This window comes from Gavialis gangeticus, unplaced genomic scaffold (assembly GCF_001723915.1).
Source record: "Gavialis gangeticus isolate Ggan-Ray unplaced genomic scaffold, GavGan_comp1, whole genome shotgun sequence".
NCBI classification, from domain to species: domain Eukaryota; kingdom Metazoa; phylum Chordata; order Crocodylia; family Gavialidae; genus Gavialis; species Gavialis gangeticus.
The window spans coordinates 13,678,233-13,692,205 of record NW_017729001.1 but is presented as its reverse complement, the minus strand read 5'-3'; the positions used below and the strand labels follow the sequence as shown (position 1 = coordinate 13,692,205).

Here is a 13,973-nt window from a genome sequence, read left to right as displayed (position 1 = left end):
CCCCCCACTCTCTCTCTCCCCGCCCCCAGCCTCCCCTGGCTTGGCAATCAGCTGCAAGGTGGCCCTGGGTGCCCCCCCAGACCCAGGAGGCACCAGTCACTGTGGTGGGGGGAGCCCCCATGTTCTCTGTGGTGGATCTGGAAGCGACCAGAAGTAGTTCTGGTCCACTTCAGGGTCTGCCGCTGAGCGCATGGGGGACTCCCCTGCGCTCCCGTAGGACGCTCCATCCACCCCACCATCTCAGCATTCACAAGCTGTACTGGGTACCTCGAGGTACATAGAAAATGCATATAAAGCTGCTTCAATGGCCAAATCGTCAAATATCTCTGAATCAGTTCAGAGGCTTCTGATTCAATTCAGAGAGATTGAGTCTCCTGATTCAATTCAGAGATTTGGCCGTCGAATTGGGCCGAATCGCCTCTGAATTGAATCGGCAACCGAAGCTTCGCGCAGCCCTAGTGAATGTGGCGCTCAGGAGCAGTAAACTCCAGCATGATATGTGCCGGAGCTTATTGCTGCCTACTAATAGCATATGTAGATGCATCCTTTGAAACCTATTGTATGTTACAGAAAGAAACTAGTGTTTGAAATTTGGCTCTTATTTTGCTAGAAGTATAAGATGTTGCACTTCTAAAAATTCGTATGGTAAGACTCATCTTCATGATGAATGGTGATTTTGTTATAGAGTATGAGAAAACATGTCCAAACGCATAAATGCATGTGCTTTTGGAGTGTGTCCATCTTGCATCTGTCTGTAAGAAAGTGAAAACAATTATAACCAAATCTTTCTCAGCTTAAATGTACCATTTTGGCTGAACTTTCCACAGTTAATCGTTACTTGATGTCATTACTTGGACTGCAAAGATGACAGTAACAATAGTGAATGAAGGCAGGGTATTTTCTTCCCCCCACCCCCTTCTGTCATGCATCTCTTATTGCTTTGTTCCAGGAGGTAGGTTGTGCTATTTATGGTGCAGCTTTTCCAAATGATACATTACTGATCGTTTGCTGTGGACAGTGACCTAGTATGGGATATATGAGTTTATGGGTGCTGTGCATAAGAAGGCAAGAGGTCAGTTTTAATTCTAGGCTTTTCCTCACTCTTGACCTTATTGAGGGGGGAAGGTTGGCACTACTGCAGAAACTATGTTTTTGGCTCCAAAGGGATGAAGTAATGCACTTATTCAGCAGGCATTCCTGCTTGCCAGGAGCACCCTTGACATGTTGCCTACTTGCAATAGCCATAGTGAAATGCACAGTAATTCAAAACAGCTGTAATGTACAGGCATTTAATATTGTGTGCTTGACTGAAATTAACCCAGCTCGGGTACCTTTGGTAACTGAGGCTGTCTATAGGAATAGCAGTATGGGGAAAGAGTTGCAAGGGGAATTCAAAGGTGAGCTATTTGGCGTTGGGAAGGTTTATTTTAACTCATAGGAATGGAGTATGTATGTTCATAAAGCAGGTCAGACATGATCACAGTAACTGTATACCTGACTTTATTCTTGTTTGCTCTTAACTGAAGGATACATCCAGAGACATGGTTGATATAATGCAATAGAAAGGTCACTTCTGCCATAGCCAGTTATGCCTGCTTACTCCCTTTTTTTTCTTTTAATACTTAAGGTAAGAGCTCAATTGGTGCAGCAGCAGCAGCAGCAGCAACAGGCAGCGGCAGCAGTCCAAGCAGCTCAGGCCCAGGCTGCTCAGATGGGAGCTTCAGGGCAGGTAAGGACCTCTGGAGCCAGTGTCACTAGTGCAGGCCTGTAGTGAGTGCATGCTAAAATTGAGCATGGAGATGGGTTTCTGGTGGCTTTCTGATGAGGGTCTGACATCTGCTGTCTCTTTCTGGAGGAGATATGGGCTATTACGCACTGTTTCCATTTGCCATGAGTTGGAGGCAGGATTTCATTGTCATCCTCTCTGTGCATGCCTGTCCTGAGTAGGTCAGATACTGTTGCCTGTAGTGACATAGCAATGCACGTCATTAAGACTGCCTGTCGTGATTGTGCTACAGGTCTAACTGTTGGTTCCTGGAGTGTTTCACTTCTCCTTTCATAACACTTCCTTCGATGACTGCCTTCTCATGTGAACTGACTTTTCTTCTGTGAATCTGTGCCTGCCAGTGTTAACTCACATGTGATCTCCCTTCATTTCCATGTGCCAAGCACAAAAATAGTAGCATAGGTAGTAAAGCATTCCTCTACCACTTCCTTTTACTTCCTTTCATCCTGTTTCCCTCCCGTTTGTTCTGAGTGACATGGGTAATAGATGTAGATTGTTTTTAGCTTGGATGTGAATTGTTGAGATAAATGGCACATGTAAACTCATCACAAATGCAAAGTCCTTGCTTGGTATCTCTTGTGGGACTCATTGACCAGCCCACAGTTTTTCTTACCCTGAAATGCACTCTGTAGGCATGGTGACTGTGATCCTCTGTGAGCACTAAAAGGGAAGAAGTCCTTTGGGCTTGAGCCGAAGCAGTCACTGGACCTTCCCAAGAGTCTGATATAATATTTAGTGATTTACATTTATAGTGATCCATCTCAAAGCATTTTACAAACACTGGTAAGTAAAATTATCACTGTTTTCAGGTGGGGAAAATGGTGGCTCAGGGTCAGTGACAGCACTGGATATATAGAACATGGGTCTCCTGACTTTCTGTCCATAGTGCCTTGCTCCTGCCAGTACTAATGTGCTGGCCTTAATACTCCAAATCCCTTCAGCACTTTAAAGTTTGTCTGTAGGGTGAGGTGTGACAGTTAGTGGTTTTTCCCACCTATATCCCTCAGGTCTTTACCAAAAATCGTGTCTTATGATTATAGCCTAATATGGCCCAAAGACACCATCTTGTTGGTTGTTAAATTCTGCTTAGGCAATTGCACCTCTTTCTATCCTGGGCCTTTTATATTTCTTGCATTATGTTGACACCAGATGAAAGATGAACAGTGGTAAGTACAGCTGACACAGCACTGGCGGCAACACAGAATCCATCCACTACAGTTTAAACATGTGCTTTGAAAACTTTTTTTCCCCTTTTTGTTTCATGAATAACTTCCAGGTGGGAGCTACAGGCAGTTAGGAGATGGCTATCAGGACCCTGCCATTTCACTCCTTTAATGATACTCTCTCCAACTCATAAGCAGATGGATTGTGTTCATGTGGGGCAGTTTTAATTCCTGCTTCATTGGATGAATTCCTGTACAGGTGGCTTCATACCACAGTGCTACTGGAAAGCTTCTGGTGATACGGTGGTTGACAGCTGGTTTTGCATCACAGCTACATAGCCATGTAGACTGAATTTAGAGAGAACTTGGTATCGGTCACTGTTGGGGTGCAGAAAAGATCTGATTTTGGGGGTAGGCTTATTCCCTTAAACTCCAATTATAACCATGCTTTTACATTATAAATCTACTAAAATTCAATTAATGCTGTTCTGTCCAATAACAAAGTATATATTTTTTGTACTTGGTATAACCAAGTATTGTATATATTAAAAACTTTTGCTGTTTCAATATTTTTAGGTGCTGAATATTTCAATATAGTTCTGGTCTTGAGAGCATTGATTGAATGATTGAATTGTCTTTCGTTTATAAGATTAGGTTTCTTTAGAGAAATAGATTTTTATTCTTATAAAAATACTCTTTATTCCATGTACAACCCTCTAAAAATGTATAATGATCCTTTGAGTTATCTGTTCAGAGAAAGTTTTATTATAAGCAAACCCAACCATAACACTCATATCTTATATGACTTCTGTGCCTTGTGACTCAAATGGTCCTGGGATTTGAATCAATGCTGTTATATTGTCTCCTTTTCCTTGAAGTTTCTGTCCAGCATCTTTTGAGTGAAACTAAAGTTAGTTTGAAGTCCTACCTTGGATGAAATTAAATGAGAGCAGGAATTTAACTCTTCTCTGCAGTGGTCATACTAACTGTTTAGATAGATGAGCATTCTGCTGCTTAGCAATCCAACTCCTTATGTGAATGCCAGTGTGCTCACTGATGGAGCAGGTAAATTGAGTGTGCAGTGTCCTAGTCACCACTGTCCACAGAAAGCACGACAGAATTGCTGTGAAGACCAGTGACCAGCTGAATTTGTTTGAACAGAGTTTAAGCTGCTCTGTTCTGCTGTGACTTGAGATGCACAGAATGCAGATTTGCTTGTTGCTCTTGGAAAACAAGGAGCTGGCTTACCATCAATCTGGTGATGCCAGCATGATGCTTTCCATGAGCTTTTGGTGTTTGGGGAATCCTCAAACCTAGGGATTTGACTGCATTTAGAACAAATCTGTACGTTTTAAGACTTCAGCTCTTATATTCAAGTTGATGTAAAATATCAAATAATGGGGTTTCTCCCTTTATCCTGAAGGAAAATTCCCTCTTCTCTTCTGTCCATCTCTGGGATAGGACTCTTTTCTTCCTCCAGTTAATGTGTCCTGTTTTTTTGACTGTCAAGAATGTTTCCTGCCTCCAGCATAAAGTCGCCTCCAGAAGCTGTTAGAGGAGTAGCATCTTCACAGAAACCTTCCCTTTTTACAACAGAAAGCCTTGCTGATGACACGTGGCTGTCCTGTTTGCTTGCATAAAGCAACAGCAATCTCTTGAACCATTTTCTATCACTGTAATACCAAAGGGGCAGGAGTTCTTACTGACCCAACAGAAATCTATAAGTAATTTGTTGAACACCTCTAAAGATGTCAAGAGGTGAAAACCTTGTTCCTAGGTGATGGCCTCAGTGTAATCTAATGGTATGTTTTCTCCCTTTCCAACAGCACACTCTTATTTAAAAAACAAAACAAACAACCCTCCCCCCCACCCAGAAAAAACCCCAAACAAAATCAAAACCCTCAAACACCTACACAGCAAGAAGTCTTTCAATCAAGAGTTTGTCGTATTGGTCCTTAGTGATTTGCCAGATTCCTTAATAAAGAGTTGGTTTCTAATTATCTTGACACTAGAGGAAATTCTCTCTATTGCACACTTTGGTGGTGTGGCACAAGAAATGGAGCCAAAAGGGTATGTGCGGTTCAGCAAAACATCCCTGAGTTTTGACATGCACTCCTGGACCCTCAAAGTTGCACATGTGGGTCTGTTTGATGGGGTGACTGTGTCTCAAGGGTTAGCTCTTTTGCCAGCAATTTCCCTTTTTTGTTAGGGTTGTGTTGCTCCACCAGCTCTCATGTTGATAACTGTAGCTCTTCACTGCACTCTGTAGCATCCACCTGTGCTTTGTGCCAATGCTGGGTTGTTGTGTTTGCTTGTGGTGGCCGTTGCATGCTGTGTGTGTATATGCGCATGTGTGTGTGGTATCTGAAGCTTTCATTTGTTTACCTTTCAAAATTCTGTCTCTGACCATCCCTCATTGCTTGGATGGAAGGGGACCTCATTGCTCTGATGTTGTGAACTAACAGCTATGCTGAATTTGATGCTATTTTCTTTATCAGTTATTGCTTTTCTTTTAAAGTCTTGCTGTGTTGTAATTAAATTTTATTTATTTTAACAATTGTAAGCACATGCATTCTCTGACTCTCTAGAGACATGTTGCTGGCTGCTTCAATCCATTGACACAGAACACTAAGCAAGAATGCCTACAATCATTCAATGAAAGGGGACTTCCTTCATAGCTAGACTAGTTCGATTTTGCCAGTGTCCTTAGTAAGATGTGGGTTGGAAAAAAGAGAGCGACAGAGTTCTGTCACCAGTTCAGTCAAAGCAGTAAAAAGGATCTCTTTGTTCTGAGATGCCTGAAATTGGAAACCAGAGATCTTTGGTGGTAACAATGTGCTAAATTTCTGTAAAATTTGCACTAGACTTCTGACTTGTGGCACATCTGGTGTAATAATTATAGTACTTTAAATAACAGAGAACTCTGTGTGTATATATGATTAATCTGTCTGGCTTACTAGAACTAGGACCCTGTATAGATATTTCTGGAGAGTAGCTCATCCCTAATAGTACTTTAAAATATAAAGCCACTCTAGCACTGACCTACAATATGTGTCCCAAGTGATGTTTATATTACAAGGGATTTTTCTGAGCCCTTTCAATTTAGGAATCAGAGGGATGAAGAAACCTGAGGGCAATCTTATTTTATTGGATCTAGTGACTATGTGATAGTTGGTTAGTTTTTTAAAGGGGAAAGGGTGCCCATCCAAAGGCAATTCAGTCTTTATCTTTATGACTATACATTTGTCTTAGGCTCAGGGTTGTGGTAAGAAGCAAGGAAGTAAAAGTCCTTTCTGTTAAACCAAGAAGTCCTTTCTGTTGCAATGATGGAAGCCTCTTCTTTGGAATCATTATACTGCCATAGGTCACCTTGTTCTGAGGTCTTGCTTACTCAATGGCAGGATTCATTGGAGGATTTTTAGGAATGGTTGCTGTTGAAATGTCCTCCAATTCCCATTATGCTGAACACTGCAACACGTATTATTGCTGTAGGTTCTCAATCCTCTGATGAATCTGTTATAGGGAGGAGGACTTCAGAAACAAGACTTAAGGCACTATATGAACAAAGAAGCTTCTTGTATTGAGCATTCTTGACAGCAATCTTAGAGCCCTTGTTTCCAATACTGTTAGAATATCAAGATGTCAGGCAAAATTTGGGAAAACTTTAAAAAAAATGATAATGCTGTTGTTGCCTTTTTTACCATATGTTTGAATCTAGATATCAGCCTACAGAAGGTATCTAAGATTCATTGGATGCCCTCTACAAATGGAAATGGAGGGTATATGAAGGAGGGGATTTAATTTGTAAACTAGATACATCAGGCTCATCTCTGGAGGAGAGATCACTGTAGAGATTGCCCCCACCCCACCCTGGAGGTTGCATGTGCTTCTCATCCTGCCAGTGCACTGCATTTCTTGTTTTGCGATTACTTTTGTCTGTTGTCCCTCTGTCCTCAAAGATGATCACCGCAACTATGGCCCGAGGTGGGATGCAAATAAGACCACGGTTCCCGCCTACCACAGCTGTATCTGCCACGCCTCCAAGCTCCATTCCTTTGGGCGGACAGCAAATGCCACAGGTATTTACTGAGTTGAAGCACGTCGTGTCAGGGATTACAAGGCGTTCAGTACTTGGGTTGTATTAGTACTCGTCCTCAAACTAAGGGGCGTTCACTTTTATTTCCATCCATCTAGAAAGGGCAGAGAATATAGATGATTGCTATTGGTCATTTAGGGTGTTGGGCTGTTATTTATTTATTTTTTTGGAGCAGGCCCATCCAAAATGTATCTTATACGCTCTAATTGGAAGCTCTTTGAGAGCCTGGGGTATCAAAAGAAACATTGCTAAAATGGCGCGCAGGTGTCATTGTAAGGTTTAAAACTTCCACGTTCATGTTTGGCTCATGTCTCAAATTAACAGAATTTTTGGTTTCTGCTTAATCTTTGTCCACATCACAAAACACTGCATGTTGAAGAGGGGCTCCAGGACTTGAGTAGTAGGATTCAAGTTCAGGACTGCAGTGAATGGGCTTAGCTGTGTTCAGAAGCTTGCTTGACACTCGCTTATTCTCTGCATCAGTCTAACTAGTGTTAGTGCCTCTTTCATGAACAGAAATTTGGATGTGTCCTAGCACCTCATACAGAAACAAGAAATGCTATTTAAAACAATCTGAACTAAAGAAAAAAAAGACATTTTAAAGTTTCCAGTAAAAGTGCTGATTGCAAGCAATCCATAATGGAAATAAGATGGTCATTTGGCAAATAACGTATGATCCTACCCCAAGCAATTATGCTGAATTCCTCCATGCGTGACTCTTACTTACCCCTTCATTCAGGAAGTTTTCTGAATTTTGCCTTTTCTCTTACAGTACAATGTAGGAGACAGTATAGGTTCTTTGTGGTCTTGCCCCAGTGAAAAGTATGTCTAGGCAGACTGGTGCTGGCTGTTACAAATTGCTGTTGGATAGGATCAGAATACCATAGCTATCTTAACAGACTAGGACCACTGCTATCTTTTTCTCATGGTTGTTTCTTATCCAGGGTAAATGCCATCTCAGGAGGAAGAGAGATGGAGCAGGGGGAGGGGGACTTTATAAATGAAGCAGAGGAAGTGTTGAGTACTTACGTTGTTACCAGTATTGTTGCAGCAATAAGTCCCACAGTAGCTATCTGAATTAGTTAGGAAATCATGCACTGGTCTGGTTTATAATTACTCACCCAGCCCTGCCTGAGTGTTGCTGATTTGACGGTATCTCATGTAGTTGCAGAAAGTGAGGGGTCAATTATTCCTGCTGTTCATCAAGTGTTTCAGCGGGTCTTGTGCATAAAACCATCACCTCTAGAGTTGGTGCTAGCTAAACAATTCCAGCTTCTGTAGTGTTGCTTTCTGTTAATGGATGATAAAAAGTTGTTTCTCCCATCCTCCCAGTGTTTGCTTTTAAGTTTTCTGTGCTAGAAAATCCTGGAGCTCTGGTATACCTGAGATCCATAAAGAATACTTTAAATTCTAGCCCCCGTTGCTGCTGAAGTGGTGGGCATAGATGGCACACCATACTACAGAAAAGGATTGGCTAAGGTGGAACACAATACAGAAGGATGCAGTGGACTGCAGACACTGGTAGATGCATTCACTGCTGTTTTTGTGCTTGAAGTTGAATAGTCATTGACTGTTAGCTGGAATAAAACCAAGAACATTGCTGCTGCTATGTTAATCAGTTTTTTGTCCCCTCCCCACCCCGTTGGGATGTAACACAGATCATCATTCATCCCTTAAAGCAAAACCAAAAAAGGAGGATGCTACTTGGTTAGTTCATCTACCCATATTTTGACCCATAGTGCTAAAATTCCTTTGTTTTCTGGGTATTAACTTGTAACATTAATTGAGTGAATCTGTGCAAACTGCATCTAGTTGTGTATGAGAGACTGAAAATAATGGATTACTAGGAAAACAAAGACAGGAAGAGAGGAAGTATGTAATGTGACACAGGACATACTGAAATAGCTCTTGAAAGATGGTGAGATGAATCAGCCGTAATTTAATAGTGATGGAAAGAATGCACTTGCCTGACTGGCAATTAGTAGCTCCAGGGGCAGTGTGTAATTTGTGTGCTGCTCTTGGTGCAATTGATTCCAAAAAGTTAGGCTTGGATTTCAGATGAACTTGTTCCTAATGGTCCTGCAGGCGTTTGGGCTCTGCTTTGGAGAGGAATGCTTGAACAATATTGTTAGTTAAATGCATTACCCTTACCAGGTCTTCAGATGTCTTGCTGCTGGGTCCAATCATAGGTGAAAAGAACTGTTTAATAATAACTGGTTATTGGTAGCCTATAGAAATATTTTCTCCTTGACCTCAGTATTTCAAGATGGTACCAACGTTAAGAGTCTTGGAATTGCATTTTAAGAATGCCTTTTTGAAGAAAAGGCCTTGTGCAGACATGGTAGTTATGTAATATGGGCTTTCCCTTTTTCCTGTGTACCATGACTAGCATATACCCTTGTTGCCACAAGGTTTCAGTGTTTCTTCAAAAGAATAGCTTCACCACTAGGATCTTGGTTACAATGCAGCAGTAATATTGCTTACTGCATTGTGGTGGGGTGATGGGGGATTGTATTCAACAGTTTTATAGTAATTGAGTTTGTTGATTAATTAGAACTGAGATTTTTTTCTTAATTTTGAGAGTTATGCTTTTAGTCCTTATGGCTGAGCAGCTACCAAGAATGAGCTGAATATAAACCATATTATTGGGTCTTCTTAATTCTAATGTGAGTGTTCCCATTCACATATTTGGATTGACTGACGTTTTCTGATAGAAATTAAAGTAAAAATCAGTTCTTTCCTATTTGAATAATACTTGGCTAATTGTTTGTGCTAAAAATAAAAGCTTAATATACTAATCCCAAATTCTCTCCTGTATTCTTTAGTGTAAAAAATTTCCAGCTTCCTCACAATAGCTCATAGCCTCAGCTTCTACAGTGCAGTTATTAATTGTTAGTACAAAAACCTCAGGCATGCTGGGAGTTAAGGAATAGAGTAAAACTGAATTTTAATATCAAAATAGCACAAAGGATCATGATCCAAGTGGGAATGTGAAAACCTGTCTGTCACTCACTTGGTGCTTCTGCAGAATTTTCATTTTGGCACAAAGCAGGCTGGCATGTAGATAAAACTTGAGTCCAGAATACATAGGGCTTTGCTTACTGGCATTAAAGCTATAATATTGCAATGTAAATGCTCACTGGAGTTTTCCTTTAGGCCTAAAGTGTTCTCGTTCCCTGGTGAGATTCCCTTTTAAAGGACTGACTTATTTCTGTAGCAGAAATGCTTTCACAGGAATGGCTTGTTTTTCCAGAAGAGTCTTTGGCAACCGATCATACTGCTCCTTCTGCTGTACCTCCTGAAGGTGTTTGGCTTTTACCAAGTAAGGATGCAGACTGATAAAGGAACCTGCTGTAGGTGAGGTTCAAGGGGTTTTCACCTGCCTCTTCATTGTCAACTCTCACTTCCCTGTGGTTGCAGTCTGCTTTTGTTTGCCATTAGTTTCTGCTCATTGTACTTCCATTCTTGCTACCAGGATCAGAAACTCATACTAGCCCTTCCTCCTGAGTGCAGCTCCTTGCCTGAAACTCAGCATTCCAAAGGTAGGTCCTAGGTTTATGTAGCATCATAATGTCCTACCCTCTGAAAATGTGGGATAATTTTGGACTTGCTACAGACTTGATGGATACAAGCATTATTGTGCACACCTAGAGTCCCATTGAGCTGGACTTCATTGAGCTAGTCTGAGTCAGTTATAACGAGACTTGCAAAAATCAAGGTTCCCTCTGTTAAACTATATAATCTAATCCTAAAATTAATTGTAGGATGATGTATCAAAAGATATTTGCATCTAGGATGGCCTCTGGTGGGCAAAGATGCTGTAAGTGGCTACTTTGGTGCTGTCTTAGGAAAGAAAGTAGTGTGCATGCTTCAGCTTTGAGTGCTGGGGGTGGGCTGTAAGAGCATAGGTCTGCATGTAGTCTCCTGTGGCACTGTACTCGTAGTGAATGTTCAGGGCTGCAGAAGGGATTTTTTTTTTAAATCTACTTTTTGTGAAATCCTACTGCATATCTGACACTGAGCTACAACTTTGTCCAAGGGAACTTATCAGGGAGAGCAAGCAGGTTTTAAAGGAGGGGCTCTCTGCATACACACACACACTTTCTGGGAATGAGTTAGAGCTATAAGAACTCACTCAGATTGTGCCTGTGTGTACACCACACTTTGTCCTTTCCTTTTCAACAACCTGCCATATCTTATGTGCTCAGTAGGGGTGATAAACCAGAAGAAAGGATCTCAACAGGAAGTGACAGACTGGGAAATTAAATCTGGGGAAATCCTAGTGAAACGTCCTTCCTGCCCAAAAGAGCAAGTTTAAATTTTTAGAAATAGTTTGGAAAGACAAACCTGATACACTTTGAAGGACTGGGTTTTAGAAAGGCAGGCTCATTCACCTTCTGAAAATTAAGCCCATGAGGCCACCTGCCTTAGTTTGACATAAAAATTGAGAATAGATGCAGCCTTTGTTCGGGTTCAGCTCTTAATCGTCTGCCAAGCTAAATTATTACAAATAAAATCATAAGGACTAGGGAGTATGGTTATAGTGTTTATTCTGATTTCTTGTCGCCACCAGTCTTAGTACACACATAGGAGGCAGAGTTATAGTATTCAGTCCCAAACATTTATTCTTCAAGAGCTGCAAAGAGACAAACAGGCAAATGTTCCCCCTCACTTAAAAATTAGTGCACGCTACGTCATTGCTTGTTTGGAGGAAAAGGTGTAACATGTCTCAAGGAATCTGGGAAGAGATTGAAATAGCATGTTAAAAGTGCTAGTTGAGAGGATAGGAAAGGAGTGGGAAAGTAGAAATGAGGCCACAGTATGTCATGTTGCCATTGATTTTAAGCTGTAGCCCACTGGGTGGTCAGCTAGTGTCTCTTAGTTCAGAGGCCTTAGGTTTTCATTTAACTAGGGATTGTTTAGGCTTATTATTTTTTCTAGCCCAAGATGACAGTTCCTTCTGTTCCACCTACTTTATCTTTTACCTTGTGTGGTTGTATTCTTCGTGTTAGCTGGGGGGGGGTGGTATTTCTCTGATCCCTCTCTTTATGAAGCATCATCTGTAGGAATGTAGTAAGTTTGAACTTGTTACTTTCTGAAAGTAGCACAAGGGGTAAAAGCTAAAAAGAAGGGGCGAAGACGGCCAGTTAGTTCAGTGCTTTCCATACCCTTAAGACATGACATTTCAAGCAAAGCACACCGTGTGGCCCTGTGTGCATGTAGTAGATTCTCATACTACTTATTTGCCTCACTGAATATCACGGTTTTTGGAAACATTGGGTTGGGTGATGAGTTAATAAGGGACAGCTGCCAATCTAAACAGCCCATGAAGTACCTGGGGTACATGGATTTTGTTGAGTTGTTCACTTGGAAATGGTTGGGACTTTTTGGATTTTTTGTTGGCTGCTAAAAAAAGTCCCACTAGAAGATACCTGACAAGCCCAGGAGGTAGTGTGGTGTCAACATGCACGGTCTTTGCAATCTGGCAAATTTCATACCACAAGATTATAGAAATATGCTGTGGTCTTTCAATCTGTCAACTTCAATGTTATCACCTTCTAATTGCAAGATAAGGAATAAACTTTATTGTGCACAGAGTTTTCCTCTCATGAGGTTGTGGACTTGAAGTCCTTGGAGTTGTGCAGAAGGCCCCCTTGGACATATGTTACCAACTCTGTTCTAAAGACTTAGAAATACTCTACCTTTTTCACCTAATCACTTAACAAAAAATATCTCTAGAGTCCCCAGATGTCCAGAGTTGAATAATAGAGCAAACCATCTTGAGGTTTGCTCTCCGTACTTCTTTCCTTCACCATCAACCTAAAGGATAATTATTTTGTGCCATAGGTAAAATTAGGAGAAGGATTGGAAGGTTGCAATTCAAAAGCCAAAATAAAGGCGGTTTTAACTGTGGTCATAAAGTCTCAAACCAGGACTGTCTGCTCCTTTCTGACCTATTTATTCTAGTTCTAATAAAGAAAATTGCTTGTGTGGAACACTTGATATTTGAATCTAAACCAGTTGGTTTGGGGAAGGAGGAGCTCAATCATAAAAACTGAAGTAATACAAGTTTTGTGGGATTTTATTGCCACTTGTTAAATGTTTGGGCAAACCATTCCCATCAATCTCAAGGGAGAAATGAAAGATGTGGGTAGGGTTGTCCATTGTGGAGGAGCTCAGGAAACTAACATTTTCTGTTTTTTATAGGCCAGAAGATGACCTTCTCACCATAGCTTTTAGCTTTTTAGATAGTTTCCTATGATGAATACACTTTCTTTCTTGATCACATTCTTTTCTCTTTCAGGTCAGCCAGAACAACATTACCATGATGTCATCCCCTTCACCTGTCCAGCAAGCTCAGACACCACAGTCAATGCCACCACCTCCTCAGCCACAACCATCTCCACAGCCAGGGCAACCAACTTCCCAGCCAAATTCAAATGTCAGGTGCGTCAGAACATGACCTCAGATTTTAGTGGTGGCTGGAGGCATTCTTGCCAGATTGTCATGGATATGAAGGGAAGTTGAAACAAAATCATCTCTAAGCTCTAACCTTGATTACTTCTAGTAGGGTTTAAGGGAGTTGAACTTCAGCAGTGTCCTCAGGGCTGAAGAAGGGCTGGGGAACCTTCTTCAGTAGTATAATTTGGGCAGTCATCTCAAGGAACCTGAAGAAGTCTTGCTCGTATTTTTGTCCTCTCTGCATTTATCTTCTGTGACTACTCTGATTTAGCTATATGGTAAAAATTGGTATCTGGCATCCCCCAGGAATAGAGGATGCTGGATAACAAAATATGTCGATTAATTGAGCAGGCCTAGCTGCTGCCCATCCCACCGCCCTTCCCACCACATCGCTGCCCCTCCTGCGGGCCCCACGGGACAGGGAAGCGGGCCCCGCACAGCTTGTTATGCCCCTGGGCCATGGGGG

At 41.5% G+C, this 13,973-nt stretch overlaps 1 protein-coding gene across 3 annotated transcripts in view; it reads left to right on the top strand.

Moving 5' to 3' along the window:
• The window catches only part of MED15 (mediator complex subunit 15), a 61,564-nt gene that overhangs the window by 39,232 nt on the left and 8,359 nt on the right, over positions 1–13,973 (top strand). For 2 of the 3 annotated variants that reach the window (XM_019506878.1, XM_019506877.1), the window contains exons 8-10: positions 1,628–1,729; positions 6,909–7,028; positions 13,350–13,492. In XM_019506878.1, the coding sequence (XP_019362423.1) occupies positions 1,628–1,729; positions 6,909–7,028; positions 13,350–13,492 (365 nt within the window). The remainder of the gene's footprint in view (positions 1–1,627; positions 1,730–6,908; positions 7,029–13,349; positions 13,493–13,973) is intronic. The other variant, XM_019506879.1, reaches the window with a different exon arrangement.